The sequence below is a fragment of the Pristiophorus japonicus genome, chromosome 14 (assembly GCF_044704955.1).
Source record: "Pristiophorus japonicus isolate sPriJap1 chromosome 14, sPriJap1.hap1, whole genome shotgun sequence".
In the NCBI taxonomy this organism is placed as follows: domain Eukaryota; kingdom Metazoa; phylum Chordata; class Chondrichthyes; family Pristiophoridae; genus Pristiophorus; species Pristiophorus japonicus.
Genome location: NC_091990.1, coordinates 85,500,108 through 85,525,575, shown reverse-complemented (window position 1 = coordinate 85,525,575; position 25,468 = coordinate 85,500,108). Strand labels below are relative to the sequence as shown.

Genomic DNA, 25,468 nt, shown 5'->3' with positions numbered 1-25,468 from the left:
GAAAGGGAAATTGCACAATTTTTAATGTGCACTGCATGCCACCAAAGTGTGGAAATGATATAGAGAGGCAGAGCTGCAGACAGTTCAGAGAGTCGTGCAGGAACACTGGGTGACTTGTAACTATCCCAGGGTCGCCTGGGATAATGCATGTGGTCAGCATGCTCACCACTGCTTCTTAGACCGATATGTTTCCAGTACAACAAGAAAAGATGCATTGCTTGATTTCATTCTTAGAAATTAAGTGGGGTAAATAAGTGTTGAGAGTAGGAGAACCACAACATAATTGGGTTGAATCTAAGAATAGAATGCGATAACAAAGAGTCAAAAATAAGGGTGTTAGACTGGAAAAAGTTAAAAGTTCTGTGAGATAAGGAGTCATCTGCCCCCAATTAACTGTGCAGAAAAGTTAACAAAGAGGGTAATGGATCAGTGATTGGGAATCTTCAACTATGAGGTGATTAGAGTAGAAAATAAATATATTTCTATAAGGTAAAAAGGAGGAGTGCATCAAAGTATAGTTCAGTGGTAACTTGAGAGATTGAACTGAACTTAAAAGGGAGTCATATGATTCAACTAGGACTAATAATCTACACATATATCTTAAAAACATTTGAGTGGTCACAGGATTTGAAAGGCCCTCCACCAGTCGATGTTGCTGCCTGTAAACATAATAGCCCTGATTTTGCAGTTAACGGTGAAGGAACAGTGTTCACTCATCTTCATAGGCAGTCCCTCGGAATCGAGGAAGACTTGCTTCCACTCTTAAAATGAGTCCTTAGGTGGCTGAACAGTCCAATACGAGAACCACAGTCCTTGTCACAGGTGGGACAGATAGTGGTTGAAGGAAAGGGTGGGTGGGGCTGGTTTGCCGCATGCTCTTTCCGCTGCCTGCGCTTGGTTTCTGCATGCTCTCGGCGACGAGACTCGAGGTGCTCAGCGCCCTCCCGGATGCACTTCCTCCACTTAGGCCGGTCTTTGGCCAGGGACTCCCAGGTGTCGCTGGGGATGTTGCACTTTATCAGGGAGGCTTTGAGGGTGTCCTTGTAACGTTTCCTCTGCCCACTTTTGGCTCGTTTGCCGTGAAGGAGTTCTGAGTAGAGCATTTGCTTTGGGAGTCTCGTGTCTGGCATACAAACAATGTGGCCTGCCCAGCGCAGTTGATCAAGAGTGGTCAGTGCTTCAATGCTGGGGATGTTGGCCTGGTCGAAGACGCTAATGTTGGTGCGTCTGTCCTCCCAGGGAATTTGTAGGATCTTGCAGAGACATCGTTGGTGATATATCTCCAGCAACTTGAGGTGTCTACTGTACATGGTCCATGTCTGAGCCATACAGGAGTGTGGGTATTACTACAACCCTGTAGACCATGAGCTTGGTGGCAGATTTGAGGGCTTGGTCTTCAAACACTCTTTTCCTCAGGCGGCCGAAGGCTGCACTGGCGCACTGGAGGTGGTGTTGAATCTCGTCATCAATGTCTGCTCTTGTTGACAAGAGGCTCCCGAGGTATGGGAAATGGTCCACATTGTCCAGGGCTGGGCCGTGCATCTTGATGACTGGGAGGCAGTGCTGTGCGGCGAGGACAGGCTGGCGGAGGACCTTTGTCTTAGGGATGTTTAGCGTAAGTCCCATGCTTTCGTACGCCTCAGTAAATACATCGACTATATCCTGGAATTCAGCCTCTGTATCTGTACAGACACAGGCGTCGTCCGCGTACTGTAGCTCAACGACAGAGATTGGGGTGGTCTTGGACCTGGCCTGGAGACGACGAAGGTTGAACAGGTTCCCATTGGTTCTGTAATTTAGTTCCACTCCAGCGGGGAACTTGCTGACTGTGAGGTGGAGCATGGCAGCGAGGAAGATTGAGAAGAGGGTTAGGTCGATGACGCAGCCCTGTTTGACCCCGGTTAGGACGTGGATTGCGTCTGTAATGGATCCGTTGGTAAGGATCACTGCCTGCATGTCATTGTGGAGCAGGCGGAGGATGATGATGAACTTTTGGGGGCATCTGAAACAGAGGAGGACACTCCATAGACCCTCGTAGTTGACAGTGTCAAAGGCCTTTGTAAGGTCGAAGAAGGCCATGTATAAGGGCTAGTGCTTTTCCCTGCATTTTTCCTGAAGCTGTCGCGCTGCAAAAATCATGTCCGTTGTGCCCCGTAGGGGACGAAATCCACACTGTGACTCCAGGAGGAGCTCCTCAGCCACAGGGAGAAGACGGTTGAGGACGACGTTCTCACTATGATGACAGCTGCCCACAGAATTTTTGCGGGATTTTGAGCGTGGACTTGCTGTTATCGGGTGTCTGATCCAGCGCGATGCCCTCTGCAGAGGATCTGTGAGTAGGGAAAGCAAAAGCCAGGCTCTTCAACCAGTCAGATTGAAGAATCCTCACTGAGACACAGGGTCTAAATAAGAAAGTATAAACCAGGAAGTATAAATTAGATTTGAATCACGTGCAGAAAGTGAAATAAAGAGAGGGAACAAATGATGGGATTAAGAGAGAGATACAAGAGACAGACAGAAAAAGTAAAAATACGAACTAAATTCTGAAGGAATGGGACTCCACACTTGTAAAATTAAATTTTCAGTGCCAGTGAGGTTGTTTGGCAGTAATCACGCCATCAAAAATTCACTTACACCTGAATGCATCAGCCGAATGGCCTCCTTCTGTGCTGAAAATTTCTATGACTCTATGATTTCAATTGCGAGTCTATTGGCAATGTACCCGTGTAGCGTGAGGCCGAACACCACGCTATCGTCAACGTCTTCACCGAGGCGTACGGAAGAATGTCTAAGAAGCATAGCGTGACGAATACCTGACTAATATAAATGTAATGAACGGAGCTCTCAAAAGGCAACTATTGTACAAGCGCATAAAATAAGTTAGAGTTCATTTCTCTTATCTAAAGGTTTCACAAATTTCAGCAAAAATTTCCTAAAAGGTCAAATTTAAGCTGCTAAAGCCAATCATGAAAAATCATGCAGAATTACACAACTATGGAGGATAATGGAGAGGATGGAATTGAGACCAGGTGATTTGGCTCAGAGGAATTCTTTCCTGCAGTATATCTTTTTACCATGGTGTAATTTACATTACCATGCTGTTTTTACTTCTAATATGCTATTTGTTATAATCTTGCTAACATTATTCTGTGTCAGCACAGTTCTTTTCATATTTTTAACAACCGCTATTTCCATCAGGTCCTTGTATCTTATGCACCCACTTTATATTTATTGTTTACGTTTTACCTTTGTGCTCATTTTATAATCATAGAATCATACAGCACATAAGGAGGCCATTTGGCCAATGTTGTTTTTGAAAGAGCTATCCAGTTAATCCCACTCCTCTCTTCTTTCCCCTCAGACCTGCAGTTTTTATTTCCACTTCCAAGAATATATCCAATTTCCTCTGAAAGTTATTATTGAATCTGCTTCCATCACATTTTCAGGCAGTGCATTCTAGATCATAGCAATTCCCTACGGTTTACAAAAAAAAATTCTCCTCATCTCTCCTCTGGTTCTTGGGCCCGTTACCTTAAATCTGTGTCCTCTGGTTATCGATCCGCCTGCTAGTGTAAACAGTTTCTCCTTATTTACTTTATCAAAACCCCTCATAATTTTGAACACCTCCATCAAATCTTCTCTTAACCTTCCCTGCTCTGTGAAGGACAAACCCGCAAGCCTGGAGCAGCTGGAGGGAGATTCAAACATGAGCTTCTCCCTGACAACGGAGGCAGTGCGAGCTTCGAGCAGCTGAAGTGAGATTTAAACATCAGCGTCACCCTGACAACGGAGGCAGCTTGAGCCTTGAGCAGCTGGAGAGAGATTTAAACATCAGCGTCTCCATGACAACGGAGGCAGCTCGAGCCTTAAGCAGCTGGAGAGAGATTTAAACATCAATGTCTCCCTGACAACAGAGGCAGCTCAAGCCTGGAGCAGTTGGAAGGAGATTTAAACATCAGCATCTTCCTGACTGCGGAGGCAGCTTGAGCCTTGAGCAGCTGGAGAGAGATTTAAAGATCAGCGTCCCTCTGACAATGGAGGCAGCTCGAGCCTGGAACAGCTGGAGGGAGATTTAAACATCATCGTCACCTTGACAATGGAGGCAGCATTTGCCTGGAACTATTACAGGTCTTATCAAGAGGACAAATTAAGAAATAAAAAGTAATAAAATTATGACATCACAAGGATGGGGGACAGTGATTAGTTCTTCCATATTAATTGAATCACTGGACAGGGAATGAATCTTAAAGGAAGCTAATAACTGATTTAATTTGATTCGATTGTTGATTTTCTAATTTTAACTTAATTTATAATTATGGTATATTATTTAATTTTATTTAATTATAATTAATCTTTATTATACTGATTTTACTATTGTATACTCATATTATTTACAATGTAATTTGAATTTCTTTTTAAAATTTTTTTTCGCTGTGCACATTTTGGCTGCTGCATCAGAGCCGAGCCTTTAACCTCTTGTTACACTTCTTTCTCACGCTCTTTTTCTTTTTCGCTGAATGATCAATATCTAACGTGTTGTAAAATTGTTGTGAAGCGACTTAGGATATTTTACTACGTTAAAGGCGCTATATAAATAAAAGTTGTTATTATTAATCATGGGGCTGGAATTCTGGCCTCCCGGGTCCGTACTGAGTATCTACGGGCCCGGGAAGGAATTGCAAAAGCCAGTTTTCAGCGCACTGCAACTTATGGATTTCCCATTATTATGAATGAAAAAATACTTTACCTGATTGGCTGCCCAGTGCCATGTGACTGCAGCTCCAGCCCTGCGCATGTCTCGACGTGCACGCGCTGCGACGCGCAGTCAGTGGAGACCTCAGGACCAGGAACTCGCATGGGCGCAGCAGGATAAGGTAAGTGCGCATCTTTAAAACGTTTTTTACCCAATCGCCTGCGGGAAGCAGCCGACCGGGATTTCTGGGCCATGATATTTTCTCGACTTTCTACAAAATTAAAATCCCTGGTATCTAGATGGTAAATCTCCTCTGCATCCTCCAAGGCCTTAACATTCTTCCTAAAGTGTGGTGTCTCAAATTGAACACAATACTCCAGCTGAGGTCTAACCAGAAATACAGGTGTGCCCATTCTCATTGTGCTGCTCCAGACAGATCTTCGAGAGCAGGGGTTCGCAGCTGGGGGCAAAAAGATTTCAGGGGAATACCAAGTCAGCACCTTTCAAGAATAAAATATTTAAAACTCCCATTCTATGTGCATGGTCAACAAAAAGAGCGAGACAGATCAGTGCCGGTGTCAGTGGTCCCCATGTATTACTAAGAATGAGACCTCGAAGAATGCGCTATATTCAGTGCTCCGATGCGAAGTTGCTGCCGCCGCTAGCGCTAATGTTGGAGGACTGAAGGGAAGACCTGCCCCTTCTCCCCCAGATCCGTGAATGACAGCTGTGGCAGCGGCTTCTTTTCCCTTCAGGCCGCGCGGCGCACTTTCTCCCCGCCCGCCGTGTCGAAATCAGGTAACTGGAGCAATTTGCCGGTGGGGTTTGACCTACATTTTGTGGGTAATGGGCTGAAAGTTAACCAAAGCGTGCCAGTGAGTGTTCGGCTGATTTCACCTTTCGCTCTACCTGTGGCTGACCACTGCTTGTCCGGGGCAACCGTTAACAGAACCAAGCATGGCACAGGTGGCTGTTCGAAATGTCCGCTGCCGCCAGAAGCTCGTGGCCCGGGTCTGAGTCCCAGGTTGCGGACAGCCATGAAAGATGACCTTTATATATGTGTGTGAGAGCCTGGAGCTCAGGTGCACATCGTGATTGGTGCTCCATCTGATTTTCTGTTGTGGGATCCGACGGCGCGAACTTGCTGCTGGTTTTTACCACGTGGTAGGAGCCACAATTGAAAAGTAGTTGTGTTGTGTTACAGGGGGTCCGTGGAATTTTTATAACAAGAGGGGGAGGTAGGGGCTGCCTCAGAAGCAAAAAAGGTTGAGAACTCCTGTTATAGAGGACTAAGAGCCCAGCCACATCTCTGCAGTATTGCAGTATTATGCCCGGAGCTGGCATCTGCCAGTCTGCTGTTCAGTATGCTTTGGACCATACAGGGTATTGAACCGAGATGAGCTTTCTGTGCAGTCTGCCTAACTCACACCCTGACTTCAAACTTTACATTTGAATAGATCAGATTGGCAGCTTAGAACATTCTGTTCCACACAGCTTCATGTTCTGCCGTGCAAGACAGAGTACAGAGCTTCAAATAAAGGACATCGGATTATCTGACAGTTTTACTAACAGAATAAAATTGCCCTGTGAATTACACAGATTGTATTTAAAGGAGAAGTGGTCATTAAACCTCCTTTCTCCCAACAGATAACCAGTCAGTATTCATCACGGCTCACTGTCAGAATGCAGAAGCTTCTCTGGCATGGTCCAGTGTGATTTGGATCCAAAAGATTCTGAGATCTGCTGTTCCTCATAGCCCGAGGACTGTTTTATACTTGGGTAAAGATTAGCCCAAGCAATAAGAGTTGAACAGTCTGTAAAACCATATAAAAGCACAATTTGAATTTTTGGGATTCAGGCCATAAGTATCTTTTATTTTCCCCCTCTCTCTGTCACTGTCTCTGTGTTACACCCTGATGCTGGAACATAATTTACCCACAGTGTCTGTGTGTTACACACTGTACATGGAACGTGTCATGTATCTTACATTATTATATATAACTGTATCCCAACATGCTATACATGACTGTAATAAGATATGACCTGTAAATACCAGCATACCTTACCACCAGGGGTGCACTTGCAAGAGACAGGTATATAAGGACAGGTCTCAGGCAAGTGCAGCATTCCAGAGCTGTGAAATAAAGGTGCAGGTCCTGAGTGACCTTGACTTCACTACATTCCTCGTGTGAATCTGTACTGAGGGGACAGGACTTTACAGTGGCGAAGAGGATGGGATTACAGAATCCACAGAATGGCGAACAACGGATCAGATGAAAAGTACAATGCGGGAGACAATTGGGAGGACTTTATAGAAAGGCTCCAGCAAAGCTTTGTAACCAAAGACTGGTTAGGCGACGATAAGGCAGACAAGAGAAGAGCCCATCTCTTGACCAACTGTGGCTCGAAAACATACGCCTTAATGAAGGATCTGTTGGCACCCGAGAAACCAGCAAGCAAGCCATTTGAAGAATTGAGCACACTGGTAAGAGACCACCTGAAGTCAGCGAGCAGCCTACACATGGCCAGACACAGGTGCTACAACTACAGACGCTGTGTGGGCCAGAGCAGACCCGACTTCGTGGCGGAACTTCGGAGGTTGGCTAGTTTATGTGAGTTCTCCGATGAACTGAGGAGAGAAATGTTGAGAGACTTTTTCATTTCATTGAAGGAATAGGCCACACAGGCATATTCCGAAAGCTCATAGAGACCAAGAACCTGACCTTAGAGGCAGCAGCACTGGTTGCACAGACATTCTTGGTAAGAAGAAACGAGGTTGATTTACAATGCAGGTACGACAACTAACGAAATATTGGAACAAGAAGTTCACAGCACTAAACAAGCTGCTACCCCCACACACAGACAAAACCGGGAGAACAGGCTTTCAACAGCAGGCAGAAGCCATCAAGGGCCACAGGAACGGCCGTTCACACCTCATCAACCCACAAGCGAGCAATCAACTACAAACTGAGAGAAGCTCAAGAGACATCAGCCAGACGCAGCTCATTCTTTGGGACCTCTTTGAACAATGGAACAGGTCTGTGCTGAAGGTGTGGGGGTGGGCACTCGTCAAGGGAATGTCGATTTCAGCAGGCTGTTTGCAGAAATTGTGAATATACAGGGCATTTGGCCCGCATGTGCAAACAAACGGCAGCTCGGCTGGTATACGAATCGGATGGGTCGGAAAGCGGACCAGAAGATGGTGGGGACAGTACCCGGGACACCGGTGTACAGCGGGTCAACACGATCAATGGCCGCTGCTCCTACAACAGGACGCCTCCTATAATGATGAGGTTCCTACTCAACGGGATATCTGTCAACATGGAGCTGGATACGGGAGCGAGTCAATCTCTCATGGGGGCTCAACAATTTGAACAACTGTGGCCGCATAAAAGAGACAGACCAAAACTCACAAGGGTCGACACCAACCTAAGGACCGATACCAAAGAAATCGTACCAGTCCTCGGCAGCGCCATGCTCTCTGTCACACACAAAGGGACAGTGAACTGACTTCCCCTGTGGATTGTCCCCGGAGACCCCCCAGCACTGCTGGGGAGAAGCTGGCTGGCAAAACTAAACTGGAAATGGGATGATGTCCATGCCATGTCATTAGAGGAACGGACCTCCTGCTCAACAGTTATAAAGCGATTTGAACATCTCTTTCAGCCAGGTGTGGGCACTTTCAAAGGGACCAAAGTCAAAATCTGCATCACACAGGATGCTAGACTGGTCCATCACAAGCTGTACCCTATGTGATGAGGGAAAAGATTGAACACGAACTAGACAGGCTTCTGCGGGAAGGCATTATATTACCTGTGGAATTTAGCGACTGGGCAAGTCCCATTGTCCCAGTCATGAAACCTGATGGATCCGTACAAATCTGTGAGGACTACAAATCTACCATACACAGTGTCTCCCTACAGGACCAGTACCCGCTGGCCAGAGCAGAGGACTTATTTGCCACATTGACTGGAGGTAAACTTTTCTCAAAATTAGACCTCACATCTGCTTATATGACGCAAGAATTGACCGAGGAATCAAAGCTACTCACCACCATCAACACACATCGAAGCCTTTTCATGTACAATCGATGCCCATTCGACATCAGGTCGGCAGCTGCCATATTCCAGCGCAACATGGAGAGTCTGCTCAAGTCCATCCCGGGGATGATTGTATTTCAAGACGACATACTTATCACGGGCAGGGACACCGACTCCCATCTCGTAATTTGGAGGAAGTACTAAAGCAGTTGGATCGGGTAGGCCTACGAGTCAAGAAATCCAAGTGCCTGTTTCTCGCACCCGAGGTTGAATTTTTGGGCAGAAGGATTGCCGCTGATGGAATCCGCCCAACAGAGTCCAAAACAGAAGCAATTCGCCTGGCACCCAGGCCCCGGAATGTCTCAGAACTGCGCGCCTTTTTCAGGCTACTCAATTACTTTGGGAACTTTATGCAGAACTTAAGCACGCTGCTTGAGCCTCTCCACGTGCTACTCAGGAAGGGGTGCGATTAGTTTTGGGGGGAAGCCCAGGAACGCGCCTTCAATAAGGCATGCAACCTTCTGTGATCCAACAGTGTTTTGACTTTCTTTGACCCAGGTAAAAAGCTAGTTCTCACATACGATGCATCAGCGTATGGGGTCGGGTGCGTTTTGCAACATGTCAATAGTGCGGGCAAATTACAACTCATAGCTTATGCCTCCAGGTCACTTTCACGGGCGGAGCGTGGGTACGGAATGGTAGAGAAGGAGGTGCTCGCGTGCGTGTACGGTGTCAAAAAGATGCACCGATACCTTTTCGGGGCCAAGCTCACATTAGAAACCGACCACAAGCTCACATTAGAAACCTCACGTCCCTCCTATCCGAGAGCAAGGCAATAAACGCCAACGCCTCAGTGCGAATTCAACGGTGGGCACTCATGCTGGCGTCCTACGACTATACCATAAGTCATAGACCAGGCACAGACAACTGTGCTGACGCACTCAGCAGGCTACCCCTGGCGACCATGGAAGGTTACCCCTGACGAACAGGACTGAGATAGTCATGGCAATCAATGCCTTTGAGTCCACAGGTTCGCCCATGATGGCTCGCCAAATCAGAGCCTGGACGGCCAGCGACCCCACGTTATCCTTAGTAAAAAGATGTGTCCTAACCGGTGACTGGGCAGAGGGTCGCGATGCCTGCCCCGAGGAATTAAAATCCTTTCACATGCGCATGCATGAGCGATCACTTCAAGCAGACTGACTGATGTGGGGCAGCCGAGTAGTCATGCCTCTGCGAGGCAGAGAGGCTTTGTCCGGGAGCTCCACCGCGAGCACCCGGGGATGGTTCTCATGAAGGCCATAGCCAGATCCCACGTCTGGTGGCCTGGTATTGACGCGGACTTGGAGCTCTGCCTCCAAAGGTGCACCATTTGTGCCCAACTCAGCAATGCCCCCAGGGAGGCTCCACTGAGCCTCTGGCCCTGGCCTACCAAACTGTGGTCGCGGGTGCACATAGACTATTCGGGCCCATTCATGGGCAAAATGTTCCTCGTAGTTGTAGATGCATTTTCAATGTGGATAGAATGCACCATTTTAAACTCGAGCACAACCTCCACCACTGTGGAGAGCCTCGCAACCATGTTTGCAACGCACGGAATCCCTGACATATTGGTCAGTCACAATGGTCCGTGCTTCACCAGCGCAGAATTTCAAGACTTTATAATTGACCACTGCATAAATCACGTCAAGACGGCATCGTTCAAGCCGGCCTCCAATGGCCAGGCGGAGAGAGCAGTGCAAATCATTAAACAAGGCATGCTTAAAATCCAAGGTCCCATGCTGCAGGGTCGCCTGTTGCGACTGCTGCTGGCATACAGATCTCGTCCGCACTCATTGACTGGGGTTCCCCCCGCGCAACTGTTGATGAAAAGGACTTTAAAAACAAGGCTCTCATTAATCCTCCAAGACATGCACGAAATTGTTGAGGCAAAGCGCCGTAAGCTGACTGAGTACCATGACAGAAATTCGAGGGGGAGATGGAATGAGATAGGGGACAAAGTATTTGTACTAAACTATGGCAGGGGTCCCAAATGGCTTGCAGGGACAGTAACGGGCAAGGAAGGAAACAGGCTACAAATGGACAATGGCAACACCTGCCGGAGGCATGTAGACCAAGTCAAAAGCAGATTTACTCACAACACTGCGGAACCAGAAGCAGACTACAATGTGGAACTCGCACCACACCTGGTGGACAGACAGAGGGAACAACCTGAGGAAAGGGCAATCCCAACAGACAGCCCAGGCGAGTCAACAACAATCACACCAATCGAAACAGACAGCCCAGGCGAGATACCAGCAACCACACCCAAAGAAAAACAGACACCAAGGCGAACAACTGAACCACAACTCAGACGCTCCACGCGAGAGCGTAGACCACCTGAGAGACTGAACCTATAAAGACAATAAGACCTTGGGGGAGGGTGATGTCATGTATCTTACATTATTATATATAACTGTATCCCAACATGCTATACATGACTGTAATAAGATATGACTTGTAACCACCAGCATACTTTACCACCAGGGGTGCACTTGCAAGAGACAGGTATATAAGGACAGGTCTCAGGCAAGTGCAGCATTCCAGAGCTGTGAAATAAAGGTGCAGGTCCAGAGTGACCTTGACTTCACTGCATGCCTCGTGTGAATCTGTACTGAGGAGAGAGGATTTAAAGAACGTGATTTACACCCAGTGTCTCTGTGTTACACACTGTACATGGAATGTGATTTACTCCGTGTCTCTGTGTTACACACTGTACACGGAATGTGATTTACACACAGTGTCTCTGTGTTACACACTGTACATGGAATGTGATTTACCCAGTGTCTCTGTGTTACACACTGTACATGGAATGTGATTTACTCCGTGTCTCTGTGTTACACACTGAACACGGAATGTGATTTACACACAGTGTCTCTGTGTTACACACTGTACATGGAACGTGATTTACCCAGTGTCTCTGTGTTACACACTGTACATGGAATGTGATTTACACACAGTGTCTCTGTGTTGCACACTGTACATGGAATGTGATTTACACACAGTGTCTCTGTGTTGCACACTGTACATGGAATGTGATTTACCCTCAGTGTCTCTGTGTTACACACTGTACATGGAATGTGATTTACACACAGTGTCTCTGTGTTACACACTGTTGCGCAGGTTTTGTGCCTTTCCCCGGTTGACTACATGGCTGTAAGCGGGGCAATGATTATGTAAGACGTGTAAACAGGCCTATGTAACCTGAGCTTTTATCTGTCCATTCACATGCGCACTTTGCCTGCTGCTCGGGACCCGAGCCATTCAATACTTTTCCCTGACAGCTCTCCCCTATCGTCGTACCTCCTTTCATCTCTCCTCTCTCTCGGATACTCTGCCCTCCCAAATACCTATCCCAAACCTTCATTACTCTTCGACCTTCCTGCTCTGCTGCCACTATCCTAGGCTTGACTCCCTCCTAGATAAGCCTACAGATTCCCTCTGTGCCTCTTTTGGCATCCTTTGAAGGGCCCATCGAGGCACTCGTCACTGCCTCTTTACATACAGAAGCCCAACTGTCCCATCCTACTCTCTCGCCGATCTTCCTGCCCAGCGCACCCCGTTCAACTCAACCCTCCCCCCCCCCCCCCCCCCCCCCCCCCGCGATGACCCTGTGGACACTGTCAGTGGGGCAGCCATCACCGACCCTCTCCGCATCTGCCTCCAGAATGTCCAGCGAACAAGGCCCTTCCTATCCATAAGTTTATCGGGGATGATGGCATCGACATCATGGCGCGGACTAAAACTTGGCTGAGGGTGATGATACCTTACCCCTAAATGAAGCCTCCCCGCCCGGCTCTACCTTCCACCACTTGCCCTGCTCAGACCCCTGTGGTGGCGGTGTGGCTCTCATCATCAAATCACACCTTAGTCTACCCCGCTACTCCTCCGGCACCTTCCCCTCCTTTGAGCATCTCACCTTATTCCATCCCTCTCACCTCTCATTTAAAAGTCTCGTTCTCCACCGCTCACCCAGGTACTATAAAACATTTATTACTGAGATATCTTCACTGCTTTCTTCCCTCAGCCTCTGCACCGAGCGACTTCTCATCCTCGGTGATTTCAACCTCCACCTTAATTCACCATGGTCTCTCTCCTCTCTCACTGGCCTCCTATCCTCCCTTAATCTCCATGTAAACTCCCCAACCCATTTTCACGGTCACCCCCTGACCTTGCCATCTCTCGTGCCCTCGCTACTATCATCGTGTCAATCACAGATTGGGCCATCTCTGACCACTTCCAAGGATCGCTCTCCACCCACATCCCCCTTCCGCCCCTGGAAAAAACTCTCCCGCGACTCTTTTCCAACTGCACTTATGAATTCCCAACTGTCCAGCCTCTGGCCCTCCATTCACCATGACATTTCTACTCAACCACACCCTCACCACCACCTTTGACACCCTAGTCCCTGTTAAAACAATTACTCCCTCTCACTCTGGCCGTTTCCCTGCTACAGCCCTGATCTTCGCTCTCTTAAGTCCAAGGGGTGCAGACTTGGTGGACAACTGGTTTAGCCATTCAGCACCAGATCTGGCTGGACCACATAAAGCACTATTGAGTCCTGCTCTTCACTGACAAAAAATTGTTCACTATTCCAGAATCATTCTGGAATGTAAAGAAAAACCCCGGCTCTATTCTCCACTGCTAACCGTCTTTTTAAACCCCTCTCCCAGTCTCCACCCTCACCTCCGACAATAAGTGTGAGGAGCTCATGGACTTCTTTGTCTCTAAGATTGAGACCATTCGTTCGACCGCCTCTGCCTCTTCCCTTCCTTCCCCTAGCTCACCGGGTCAAACTCCCTCGAAGGATCCTCCCTGCCCGAGCCCTGTCCGAGCCCTGACCTCACCTTCTCCAGCTTCTCTCCGATCTCCTTTCATGACCTTTCCGAACTCATCCTGTCTATGAGACCCACTTCCTGCTCCCTTGACCCTATTCCCACCAAATTGCTGACAGCCAACTTCCTTCTCTGGCTCCCATGTTAGCTGACATTGTTAACGATTCTCCTCAGGTACTGTCCTCCCTCTCCCTCAAATCTGCCATCATCACCCCTCTCCTCAAAATACCAACCCTCGACCCCTCCGTCCTTGTAAACTACCGCCCCTTCTCCAACCTCCCTTTCCTCTTCAAAGTCCCAAATCCGTGCCCATCTTTCCCGCATCTCCATGTTTGATTCCCTCCAATCAGGTTCTGCCCCTGCCACAGTATCAAAACCTCTCAAGTGACAAATTACATCCTTTGTGACTGTGACAAAGGCAAACTATCCCTCCTCGTCCTTCTTGACTTGTCTGCAGTCTTTGACATGGTTGACCACTCTGGCCTTCTCCAACGCCTCTCCACCATCATCTTACTGGGTGGGACTGCACTCGCCTGGTTCCCTTCTTATCTATCTAATTATAGCCAGGGAATCACCTCCAATGGCTTCTCTTCCCGCCCCTGCATCGTTACCTCTGATGTCCCCCAAGGATCTATCCTCGGCCCCCTCCTATTTCTCATCTACATATTGCCCCTTGGCGACATCATCCGAAAACACAGCGTCAGTTTCCACATGTACATTGACGACACCCAGCTCTATCTCACTATCACTTCTCTCGACCCCTCCACGGTCTCTAAATTGTCAGACTGCTTGTCTGACATCCAGTTGTTCTGGATGAGCAGAAATGTTCTCCAATTGAATATTGGGAAGACTGAAGCCATTGTTTTTGGTCCCTGCCACAAACTCTGTTCCCTAGACACTGACTCCATCCCTCTCCCCAACTTCTGTCTGAAGCTGAACCAGACGACTGTTAACAATCTTGGTGTCATATTTGACTTTCGACCACATATCCACAGCTTAACCAAGACCGCCTATTTCCACCTCCATAACATCACCCGTCTCTGCCCTTGTCTCAGATCATCCGCTGCTGAAGTCCTCATCCATGCCTTTGTTACCTCTAGACTTGACTATTCCAACGCACCCCTGGCTAGCCGCTCACATTCTACCCTATGTAAACTGGAGGTGATCGAAAACTCGGCTGCTCTTGTCCTAACTCGCACCAAGTCACACTCACCCATCACCCCTGTGCTCGCTGACCTACATTTGCTTCCGGTTAAGCAATGCCTCGATTTCAAAATTCTCATCCTTCTTTTCAAATCCCTCCATGGCCTCACCCCTCCCTATCTCTGTAATCTCCTCCTGCCCCACAACCCCCCCGAGATGTCTGCGCTCCTCTAATTCTGACCTCTTGATCGTCCCTGATTGTAATCGCTCAACTATTGGTGGCTGTGCCTTCTGTTGCCTGGGCCCCAAGCTCTGGAACTCCCTGCTTAAACCTCTCTGCCTCTCCACCTCTCTTTGCTCTTTAAAACCTACCTCTTTGATCAAGCTTTAGGTCACCTGTGCTAATTTCTACTTAAGTGGCTCAGTGTCAAATTTTTTGTCTTTATAATACTCCTGTCACTATGTTAAAGGCGCTATATAAATACAAGTTGTTGTTGCTGCCACTTGTTTTTACCCACACTGTCTCTGTGTTAAGCACCGTCCATTGAACCTGTTTTGATGAAGTCTAAAACAACCTTAATGTTTTCCTTTTTCAGAGATGAAATCTACATTGCTCCGTCGGGTGTTCAGAAGGAGAGGATCCAGGTGTGTGATGAATTTGTTGTGGTAAAGGAAAAGAAAGTACGGCGTACGTCTATAATACACCTGCCATGATGTCAGGATGTTTCAAAGCGCTTTACAGCCAATGACTTACTTTTGAAGTGTAGTCACTGTTGTAATGTAAGCAGCCAATTTGCGCACAGCAAGCTCCCAGAAACAACAGTGTGATAATGACCAGATAACTTGTTTTAGTGATGTTGGTTGAGGGAGAAATATTGGTCAGGGCACGGGGGATAACGCTCCTGCCCTGGGATCTTTCACATCCAGCTGAGAGGGCCTTGTGCAGCACTCCCTCAATACTACAATGAAGTGTCAGCCCAGATTAGGTGTCTGGAGTGGGACTTGAACCCACAACCTTCTGACTCAGAGTTGGGAGTGCTACCCACTGAGCCACAGCTGGTAACACCAGCCATTAACATTTCTCTGCAGCACTTCATATTTTCCAGGAGAAATTCTTTCTTTAGACGACAGCAGCATGGCCGTGTTTGTGAGGGGCGTAGTGTTGGAGATTTATTGAAGATGGCCGCCGGGGTGGCAGCTCCCCAGGGAGCTCCGCTGCCAAACAACTTCTGCCATCCAGCAACTTTCCACCCTCAACCTCCCCCCCCTCCCACTGACTAAACTTCCCCTAGCCCTAATAGACCCTAATAGGCGGTGCACTCACTTAAATCCTTACTTTAAACCCAACCCTGTGAATCCCACAAGTTTGGGCCTACCTCAGGCTTCGCACCACACCACCCATCGATGATGTTGACCAGGCCTCCTGAGGCGGCGACCTGTACCTCTTCCCCACCCCCCCTTCGGCAGCCTCCTCCTTGGCGCCGTCTCACCTACCTCACCCGATCCTCGGTCCCCGGCAAGCCAGGTGAGCCCCCGACCAGGCGATTGGGCCTCCACCCCTCCAGCGGCGATCGGGCCTTCACCCCTCCAGTGGCGACCAGGCCCCTTCCAGCGGCCTCCTCGACGACGACTGGACCTCTCCTTTCCCACAGGTGACCTCCTCCTCAACGGCGACCGGACCTCCTCTTCTACGGCGGTGGTTGGCCTCCCCAGCTCCTTCAGCGACGACTGGACCTCTCCTTCCCCACTGGTGACCTGGCCTCTTCTCCCACGGCACATGGTGAGTACTATGGCTGTGGCCCCCCTGCCCTCCCACTCTGAACTCCAGTGGACCATTGTCCCTCCCAATGCCTGCCCCCAACCAAGCCTCAGACCACCTACTATCAAGGGCGCTACCCAGCGCCGAGCCTGCGGTAAACATCTCGCCATAGGCAACTAGGCCCATATAGCAGTGCTTGGTCTCCAGTTTGTCTTGGACCCCCTTGCCACTGGATCAAGACCTCGCTCAGCTAAGCCCGTGTGGTTGCCAGTGTGCAGCGGCCACCCCATGTTAAAAGAACTCATGCACAGGCATCGTCCACTCCGTTAACATGAAGTTCGGTACCTGGTACGTCAGGACCCTCATGGACAACTCGAACAGCGACAGACCGGAACGCCGCACTGCTATAGTTGCTCGGGAACTTAGATGTTTTGACATTGACATCGCCGCCTTAAGCGAGACCCAGCGGGCAGGGGAAGGCCAGCTTAAGGAACGAGGTAGAGGTTACACCTTCTTCTGGAAAGGGAAACCAGAGGAAGAACGCTGCCTTCACGGAGTCGGCTTCGCCATCAAAAACGAGCTGGTCGACCGCCTCAGAGACTCCCCCTGCGGGACTAACGAACGCCTCATGACGCTTCGACTCACCCTATCCCGGAACCAGTGCGCCACAGTCATCGGTGCTTACACCCCAACACTCGATGCAACAGACGAGAACAAAGAGGATTTTTACTCTAACCTCGAAAAATCCCTGACCTGCGTCCCCGCGGGCGACAAACTGATCCTCCTCGGTGACTTCAACGCCAGGGTCGGCATGGACTCAGACCTCTGGGGAGGTGTGATCGGCAGAGAGGGAGTTGGGAAAGCCAACTCCAGCGGTATCCTACTCCTGACAAAATGTCTAGAACATGAACTCCTCATCACCAACACCTTGTTCCGCCAGAGGGACAAATACAAGACATCGTGGCAACACACTCGCTCCAAACACTGGCACCTGCTGGACTATGTCATCGTCCGAGCCAGGGATTGCAAGGATGTGCGCATCACTCGCGCCATGACAGGAGCTGATGACTGCTGGACGGACCACTGCCTAATCCGATCCATCATTGACATCAACGTGGCCCCAAAGCGGAGGGGACAGCAGAAGCAGTGCCGCAAAAAGTCAATGCTGGGGCACTGAAAGACCCAGCTAAGAGAGCCCTATACAGTCAGCGCCTCACAGCTAACCTGGCGTGCCTTGATGACCCCGAGACGCAGAATGCCCACAGCATGGTCTGCCCTCCAGGCCTCCATAACCAATGCCTGCCAAAAGATGCTCGGTCACTCAACCAGGAAACACCAGGACTGGTTTGATGAGAATGACCAGGCGATCCAAGAACCAATAGATCGCAAGCGCAGGGCATCTCTGAGCCTTAAACAACAACCCAACTCGGGAGCAGCAAAACAACATTACAGACGGCTTAAGGCTGAGGTTCAACAAAAAACCCTAGACCTAAAGAACAGGTGGTGGATGGAGAAAGCACAGGAGACACAGCAGCTGGCTGACAGCCATGATGTACTGTCCAAACTCCCAAGGTCCCACCCCACTCCTGGCCAAGAACAGGGAAGAAACACTCATCAAGGACACCGAAGCAGTCAGGGCCCGTTGGAAGGAGCACTTCGAAGATCTCCTCAATCGAGACTCTGCCTTTGCCTCTACCCGCCACTACCTCAGTAAAACCCCAGCACTGCACGAGTTAGAAAAAGCCAGAAGACAGCTTAAGAACAACAAGGCTACGGGAATGGATGGAATTCCCACTGAGGCGCTGAAGTATGGCGGAGACGCACTGTTGGCGCGAATGCATGACTTCGTCTCTCTCATCTAGAGGGAGGAGAGCATGCCAGGGGATCTCAGAGATGCAGTGATCGTGATCATCTTTAAAAAAGGGGACAAGTCCGACTGCGGCAACTACAGAGGAATCTCCCTATTATCAGCCACTGGGAAAGTTGTCACTAGAGTCTTCCTCAACCATCTTCTCCCTGTGGCTGATGAGCTCCTCCCGGAGTCACAGTGCGTATTTCGTTCCCTCTGGGGCACAACGGACATGATTTTTGCAGCACGACAGCTGCAGGAAAAATGCAGGGAACAGCACCAGCCGTTATACATGGCCGCCTTCGACCTTTCAAAGGCTTTTGACACTTATCAACCGCAAGGGTCTATGGAGTGTCCTCCTCCGTTTCAGATGCTCCCAAAATGTTCATCACCATCCTCTGCCTACACCACGACGACATGCAGGCCATGATCCTTACCAACGGATCCATTACAGACCCAATCCACGTCTGGACCGGAGTCAAACAGGGCTGCGTCATCGCCCCAACCCTCTTCTCAATCTTCCTTGCTGCCGTGCTCCACCTCACAATCAACAAGCTCCCCGCTGGAGTGGAACTAAACTACAGAACCTATGGGAACCTGTTCAACCTTCGTCATCTCCAGGCCAGGTCCAAGACCACTCCAACCTCTGTCGTCGAGCTACAGTATGCGGACGACGCCTGCGTCTGCGCACATATAGAGGCTGAGCTCCAGGACATCGTCGACGTATTTACTGAGACGTACGAAAGCATGGGACTTACGCTAAACACCCGTAAGACAAAGGTCCTCCACCAGCCTGTCCTCGCCACACAACAATGCCCCCCCCCCCCCCCCCAAGTCATCAAGATCCACGGTGCGGCCCTGGACAACGTGGACCATTTCCCATACCTCAGGAGCCTCTTATCAACAAGAGCAGACATTGACGACAAGATTCAACACCGCTCCCAGTGTGCAAGTGCAGCCTTCGGCCTGCCTGAGGAAAAGAGTGTTTGAAGACCAGGCCCGCAAATCTGCCACCAAGCTCATGGTCTACAAGGTTGTAGTAATACCCGCCCTCCTGTATGGCTCAGAGACACCTCAAGTCACTGGAGAAATATCACCAACGATGTCTCCGCCAGGTCCTACAAATCCCCTGGGAGGACAGATTCACCAACGTTAGCGTCTTCGACCAGGCCAACATCCCCAGCATTGAAGCACTGACCACAGTCGATCAGCTCCGCTGGGCAGGCCACATTGTTCACATGCTAGACACGAGACTCCCAAAGCAAGCGCTCTACTCGGAACTCTTTCACGGCAAACGAGCCAAAGGTGGGCAGAGGAAACGTTACAAGGACACACACAAAGTCTCCCTGATAAAGTGCAACATCCCGACTGATACCTAGGAATCCCTGGCCAAAGATCACCCTGAATGAAGAAAGTGCATCCGGGAGGGCGCTGAGCACCTTGAGTCTCATCGCCGAGTGCATGCAGAAAACAAGCGCAGGCAGCGGAAAGAGCATGCAGCAAACCTGTCCCTCCCACCCCTTTCCTCAGTGACTATCTGTCCCACGTGTGACAGAGACTGTGGTTCTCGTATTGGACTGTTCAGTCACCTAAGAACTCATTTTAAGAGTGGAAGCAAGTCTTCCTCGATTCCGAGGGACTGCCTATGATGAGTGTTGGAGAGAAACCCCGTGGGGGATTAAAGAGCCTTCAGTTGGGCCCCTGTTGATTGTAATCTGTATTAATATCCCAGGTAACTCCACACTAGTCAAACATCCTGATGAGTCTAACATAGAAAGGTCAGTAGAGGCAGAAAATACAGTAAAAGGTTGTGAAGGGAATAACGGCCAATAGCCAAGGATGCACATTGGGTGGAGGAGACGATTAATGGACGGGGTTGGGGTGGGAGTGAGGGGTTTTAGAGGCAATCGATTAAACTGGGAAAGGATAAAGGTGGGGTAGGGAGGGAAGCTGGCATACTCTGTGATCTTTGGTGGGGGCGGGGTTTGGGATGGGTCATCAGATGAAATTGGGATGAGGAAAAGTAGCACACTAAAGTATATCTGAGTGGCAGCAATACTGATTGGCGAGTTTAGTGTGCACCTATCACGTACGTACCGCAATTTCACGCCCTTCCATGTATTTCAATGCCGAGTCCCACGTAAGATATACTCAGTATAGCGAAGCTTCTGGAGGAGCAGGGCATCTCGGAGAGCAACTGCCTGATTTCCGCGTTTACCTGCACACTTGCGGTCACTGGAAGTTGCTGTCCGATTTACACTTTAATAACGGTGAGCCCTGTTAGCCTCACTGTTATTTCAACCGCAAAATCCGGGTCAATGTATATCTAACCAGTGCTGTTAACAGGGTCCTTCTGTACACAAGTGCTGACATCTGCACTAATCAAACATTGAAATGTTCTTTTTTAATCATTTTCTTTACCCACTACACAAATGATCATCTGTTAATAGTAGAGTGAAGAGCTGGTGTTATCTGACACTGTCTGGTTAATTATATGCAGCATTTTACACTTTCATGACATTGTGTGGGTTGAATGTCAGTGTTCTCGCTCAAGCCAACATCCCCAGCATCAAAGCACTGACCACGCTTGACCAGCTCTGTTGGATGAGCCACATCGTTCGTATGCCCGACACAAGACTCCCAAAGCAAGTGCTCTACTCGGAACTCCCACATGGCAAGCGAGCCCCAGGTGGGCAGAGGAAACGTTTTAAGGACACCCTCACAGCCTCCTTGATAAAGTGCAACATCCCCACCGACACCTGGGAGTTCCTGGCCCATGACCGCCCAAAATGGAGGAAGAGCATCCGGGAGGGCGCTGAGCACCTCGAATCTCGTCGCCAAGAGCATGCAGAAACCAAGCGCAGACAGCGGAAGGAGCGTGCGGCAAACCAGGCTCCCCACCCACCCTTTCCTTCAACCACTGTCTGTCCCACCTGTGACAGAGACTGTAATTCCCATATTGGACTACAGTCACCTGAGAACTCACTTTTAGTGGAAGCAAGTCTTCCTCGATTTCGAGGGACTGTCTATGATGATGATGATGATGAATGAGCCCAGCTTCAAGTGGGACACTTAGTTCGATCTGTCGCTGAGACAATGATTCGTGTGGATCAGCTTCAGATAGTATGATAAGTCTGTCAGTCCAATTCTGAACGGTTTGTGTTTGTTTAAAGCCATTCTGCACTGGTGATTGGGGATCGAAATCCAAGCTGAGGGAGATTGAGCTTTCCCCACCTTTCCCCATCCATACCTGACTCTCTCATATACCTTGAAGAGTATGTTCCATTTAAAGTTGCTGCATCTGTAAAGTTAAAGGAGCTACACCTTTGACTTGTTTGTACATTTTGTTTAAAAATATGTAACTATGTGGGAGGAATCAGTAATCATAAAGCACAGAATGTATATTGTTGGTTAGAGTTCAGCTCCTCTGGCTCTGATACACCAACCCAGCAGGCAGGCTGGCAGTTAGTACTAGATCAGAATGAACTTTCACTGCCCTCTGTCCCGAGAGACGGTGCTGAGCAGTCGCTGTCCATTCAGCGCTCCTAACTTCCACTGACTCTCTTGCAGCCTGATGATATGTTTGTCTGTGACATCGAAGAACGTGACATCTCTGGCCCTCCGCTCTCGAAGAAGCTAACGAAAAGTCAATGCACACCTCTCTTTATGAATGCATACACCAAGCGAGGTAAGGCACAGCACCTTTCACAATGCTGCATGCTGCGTCTGTATGTGGGCATTCCAGTTCCGGGGTAGCACGCTGCCTCTCATTTGGTATGTGTACACTGCTTGTTTGCAATGTATAAAATAGGTGAGAGAGTGCATGCTATTTCTGAGTTGGGCACGGATTCTGTTGGGCACACGTTGAGTTGGGCACGGGCACTGAGTTGGACACACTGAGTTGGGCACGAGCACTGAGTTAGGCACACAGAGTTGGGCACGGGCGCTGAGTTGGGCACGAGCACTGAGTTAGGCACACGGAGTTGGGCACGGGCGCTGAGTTGGGCACGGGCTTCGAGTTGGGCACACGCTGAGTTGGGCAAGGGCTCTGAGTTGGGCACACACACAGTTGGAGTGCACACACTATTCTCCATCCTTGGAGATGGAATGCCCCACATTGGTGTAATAGCCTAAGCAATTCAGCTTCTCCATTTCTGACCATTTGGTAAGGTTGAAGATAGTCTAATATATAATATATTTTGAGTGCAGTTTTATTTGATAATCTGTAAATCCCAACAGTATGATGTTTTGTACGCCATTAAGGCACCAACTATAAAAACAGACTCCCCTTCAAGGTCGAAGCAATTCTGCCATTAGAGACGTACAACTTTGTGTACGTAGCACATCCCATCAGTTTCAGCTTGTGTTGCTGGAAGACTGTGAAAATGAATGTAACTGTCCATCAAGTTCACATAAGCCAAGTTTGATTTTCTCTGATCAGCTGCCTCCCTTACTTCCACCCTTGCCTCAAACATGGATCTCTTTGGGAGTAAAGGGTCAGGGGGAGCAGGCGGGGAAGTGGGACTGAGTCCATGATCAGATCAGCCATGGTCTTATTGAATGGCGGAGCAGGCTCGATGGACCAAATGGCCGACTCCTGCTCCTATTTCTTATGTTCTTATGTTTGTCTTCAAAATCTAAACCATTTGTACAGCTGCCTCTTCAGCTTCGTTCTCTTCTACCACCTAACCAATCTCCTAACCAGGTCAATCATTTGCCTTCAATTCCAGGAGCTTCACCTTTAGCCAACACTATCCATAGACATCTCCCTGTCTACTACTTTTAGTCTACTCCCTGTCTAGTTACTTCCTATTCACCACAAAACCATCTCTTCAACCTAGCTTTCCTGATCTTTTCCTTACTGGCTCGATGGCTGTTTTCCATGTGCCTTTTTGTGAAATGCCTTGGGATACTTACAGTATTACATTAGAAGTGCTATATAAATGCAAGTTCTTTCATTAATAAAGGGATGTTATTGATGTAGATCAATTCATCATCATGGGAAAGAAACAACAACAACTTACATTTATATACCGCCTTTAACATAGTAAAACATCCCAAGGCGCTTCACAGGAGCATAATCAGACAAAGTTTGACACCGAGTCACACAAGGAGATATTAGAACAGGTGACCAAAAGCTTGATCAAAGAGGTAGATTTTAAGGAGCGCCTTGAAACAATAGAGAGCTTTCGGGAGGGAATTTGAGAGTTTGGGGCCGAGACAACGGAAGGCACAGCTGCCAATGGTGGGGCAAAAGAAACCGGGAATGTACAAGGGGCGAGAATTGGAGGAATGCAGATTTCTCGGCAGCCTGGAGAAGGTTACAGAGAAGGGGATGGATGAGGCCAGAGGGATTTGAACACATGGATGAGAATTTTAATTTTGAGGCGTTGGACATCACAGCTGTAGTGATCTTTTTCCCTCTTATCAACACCAGCATTGTGCATTTCTCTAAGTAAGATGTTACGCTGATTGTGCTGTGCATGTATTTGGGAATATGTGTAAAGTGCTGATTCTAATTCTGCAGGATCTGGAGCAGTCATACACATGCACTCCAAAGCTGCTGTCATGGCAACACTTCTCTTCCCAGGAAAGGAGTTTCAAATTACGCACCAAGAAATGATTAAAGGAATCCGCAAATGTCAATCCGGAGGCTCTTACAGGTACTGTCCTCCTTAGTGAGTGTGACGCTGAACACCGATCCAATGCCGTTTCACTGAATCCTGCCAACGAACCAAGGAGTATCATTCCTTTATTTTTCTTTTAAACTAGCAGCGGTAACTTGTGGGTGGCATAGTGAGTAGAAGTATTGGTTTGCATCCAGGCCTGCCCTGCCCGATGCTCAAATCCTGGGTGATGCGATGGGATGAGCAGAATTTCCTCCCTTTCCTGGTGATCGTGTTTGGTGAAACCTTGGCAAACAAGCAGATTGCAGTGGTTACATTTGAGTATTTCTACCGCAGGCTAAATGCAAACAGTTTTTATTTAAGATTGATTTGGGAGTAACAGCAGCACGAGGAATGTTTATAAGGCTGCACTTGTAGAATGTGAGGGGAGCGGCCTGTCCAGGACATGTTAGTTATTTGTACAGTGCCTTTCATACAATGACGTAGCCTGGGCCAATAACAAGGGTAGAGTCACGAGTTAGAGGAGGTGACAGAGCGGCAAGGACACCTGCACTCAGCCTTGAGCAGACACTGGCTGCAAAACAGTGGCAGTCTCTGAAGACAACAGGAACTACTGGAAACCTGATAAAAGGCCATGTGGGCAGAGAAACAGGGCCCACGACTGATTAGTGCCATTTTAGCTTTCACTTATTCCCTATCAGCTAGCCTGAAGTCCCCAGTACATCCTGAACACCCTATGCAGAGGAAGTGTGGGCCCGAGCTTGGTGAAGATCACAGGCTCCAGTGTGAGAGCAGTGTCCACTTTATCCTAGTTACACCCACACAGCCGAGTAAGTGCTAAAGATAATAATTCTAAAGATAATTCATGTGGCTACATGTCAGCAATAGGAATTGGAGGCTTAGTTCTTTATTCTTTTATTTGGGAGGATCTTTGGAATTAAATAAAAGAAATGGGGGTCAGTGCTACTTTAAACTGTGAATGATCTGGTCATTTGTGGACCTTTGGGATTGTCAGTACTTTTTAACCATTTATTATGTGGGCGCTGCTGGCAAGTCCAGCATTTGTTGCCATCCCCAGCTGCCCTTGAGAAGGTGGTGAGCTGCCACCTTGAACCATTGCAAACAGTGTGGCGAAGGCACTTTCACAGTGCTGGCTCCTGTGTCTTGCTGAAGGAATTTGACGGGAGGAAATCATTGCGCAAATTCAAACACAAGGGAAATAGTTTTCTTGTTTTATAAAAGCTTGTTGAACATTTTGGGTTCGGCAGGTATGACGATCTGCTGGTGGTGCCCATTATCGAGAATACACCAGAGGAGAAGGACCTGAAGGAGCGAATGGCTCGTGCCATGGATGAGTACCCAGACTCCTGCGCAGTACTGGTTCGTCGCCATGGCGTCTACGTGTGGGGGAAGACATGGCAAAATGCTAAAACCATGTGAGTACCATCTGTGCCGGTTACCCTGTTGGTTATCCCCAAGTGCT

At 48.7% G+C, this 25,468-nt stretch overlaps 1 protein-coding gene across 6 annotated transcripts in view; it reads left to right on the top strand.

The window, feature by feature from the left end:
* The window catches only part of apip (APAF1 interacting protein), a 74,268-nt gene that overhangs the window by 48,024 nt on the left and 776 nt on the right, over positions 1-25,468 (top strand). For 4 of the 6 annotated variants that reach the window (XM_070899336.1, XM_070899334.1, XM_070899333.1 and 1 more), the window contains exons 3-5: positions 21,929-22,046; positions 23,886-24,021; positions 25,254-25,421. In XM_070899336.1, the coding sequence (XP_070755437.1) occupies positions 21,929-22,046; positions 23,886-24,021; positions 25,254-25,421 (422 nt within the window). Of the gene's footprint in view, positions 1-4,005; positions 4,162-15,346; positions 15,396-21,928; positions 22,047-23,885; positions 24,022-25,253; positions 25,422-25,468 lie in introns of those variants that run through there. The other 2 variants (XM_070899332.1, XM_070899331.1) reach the window with 2 other exon arrangements.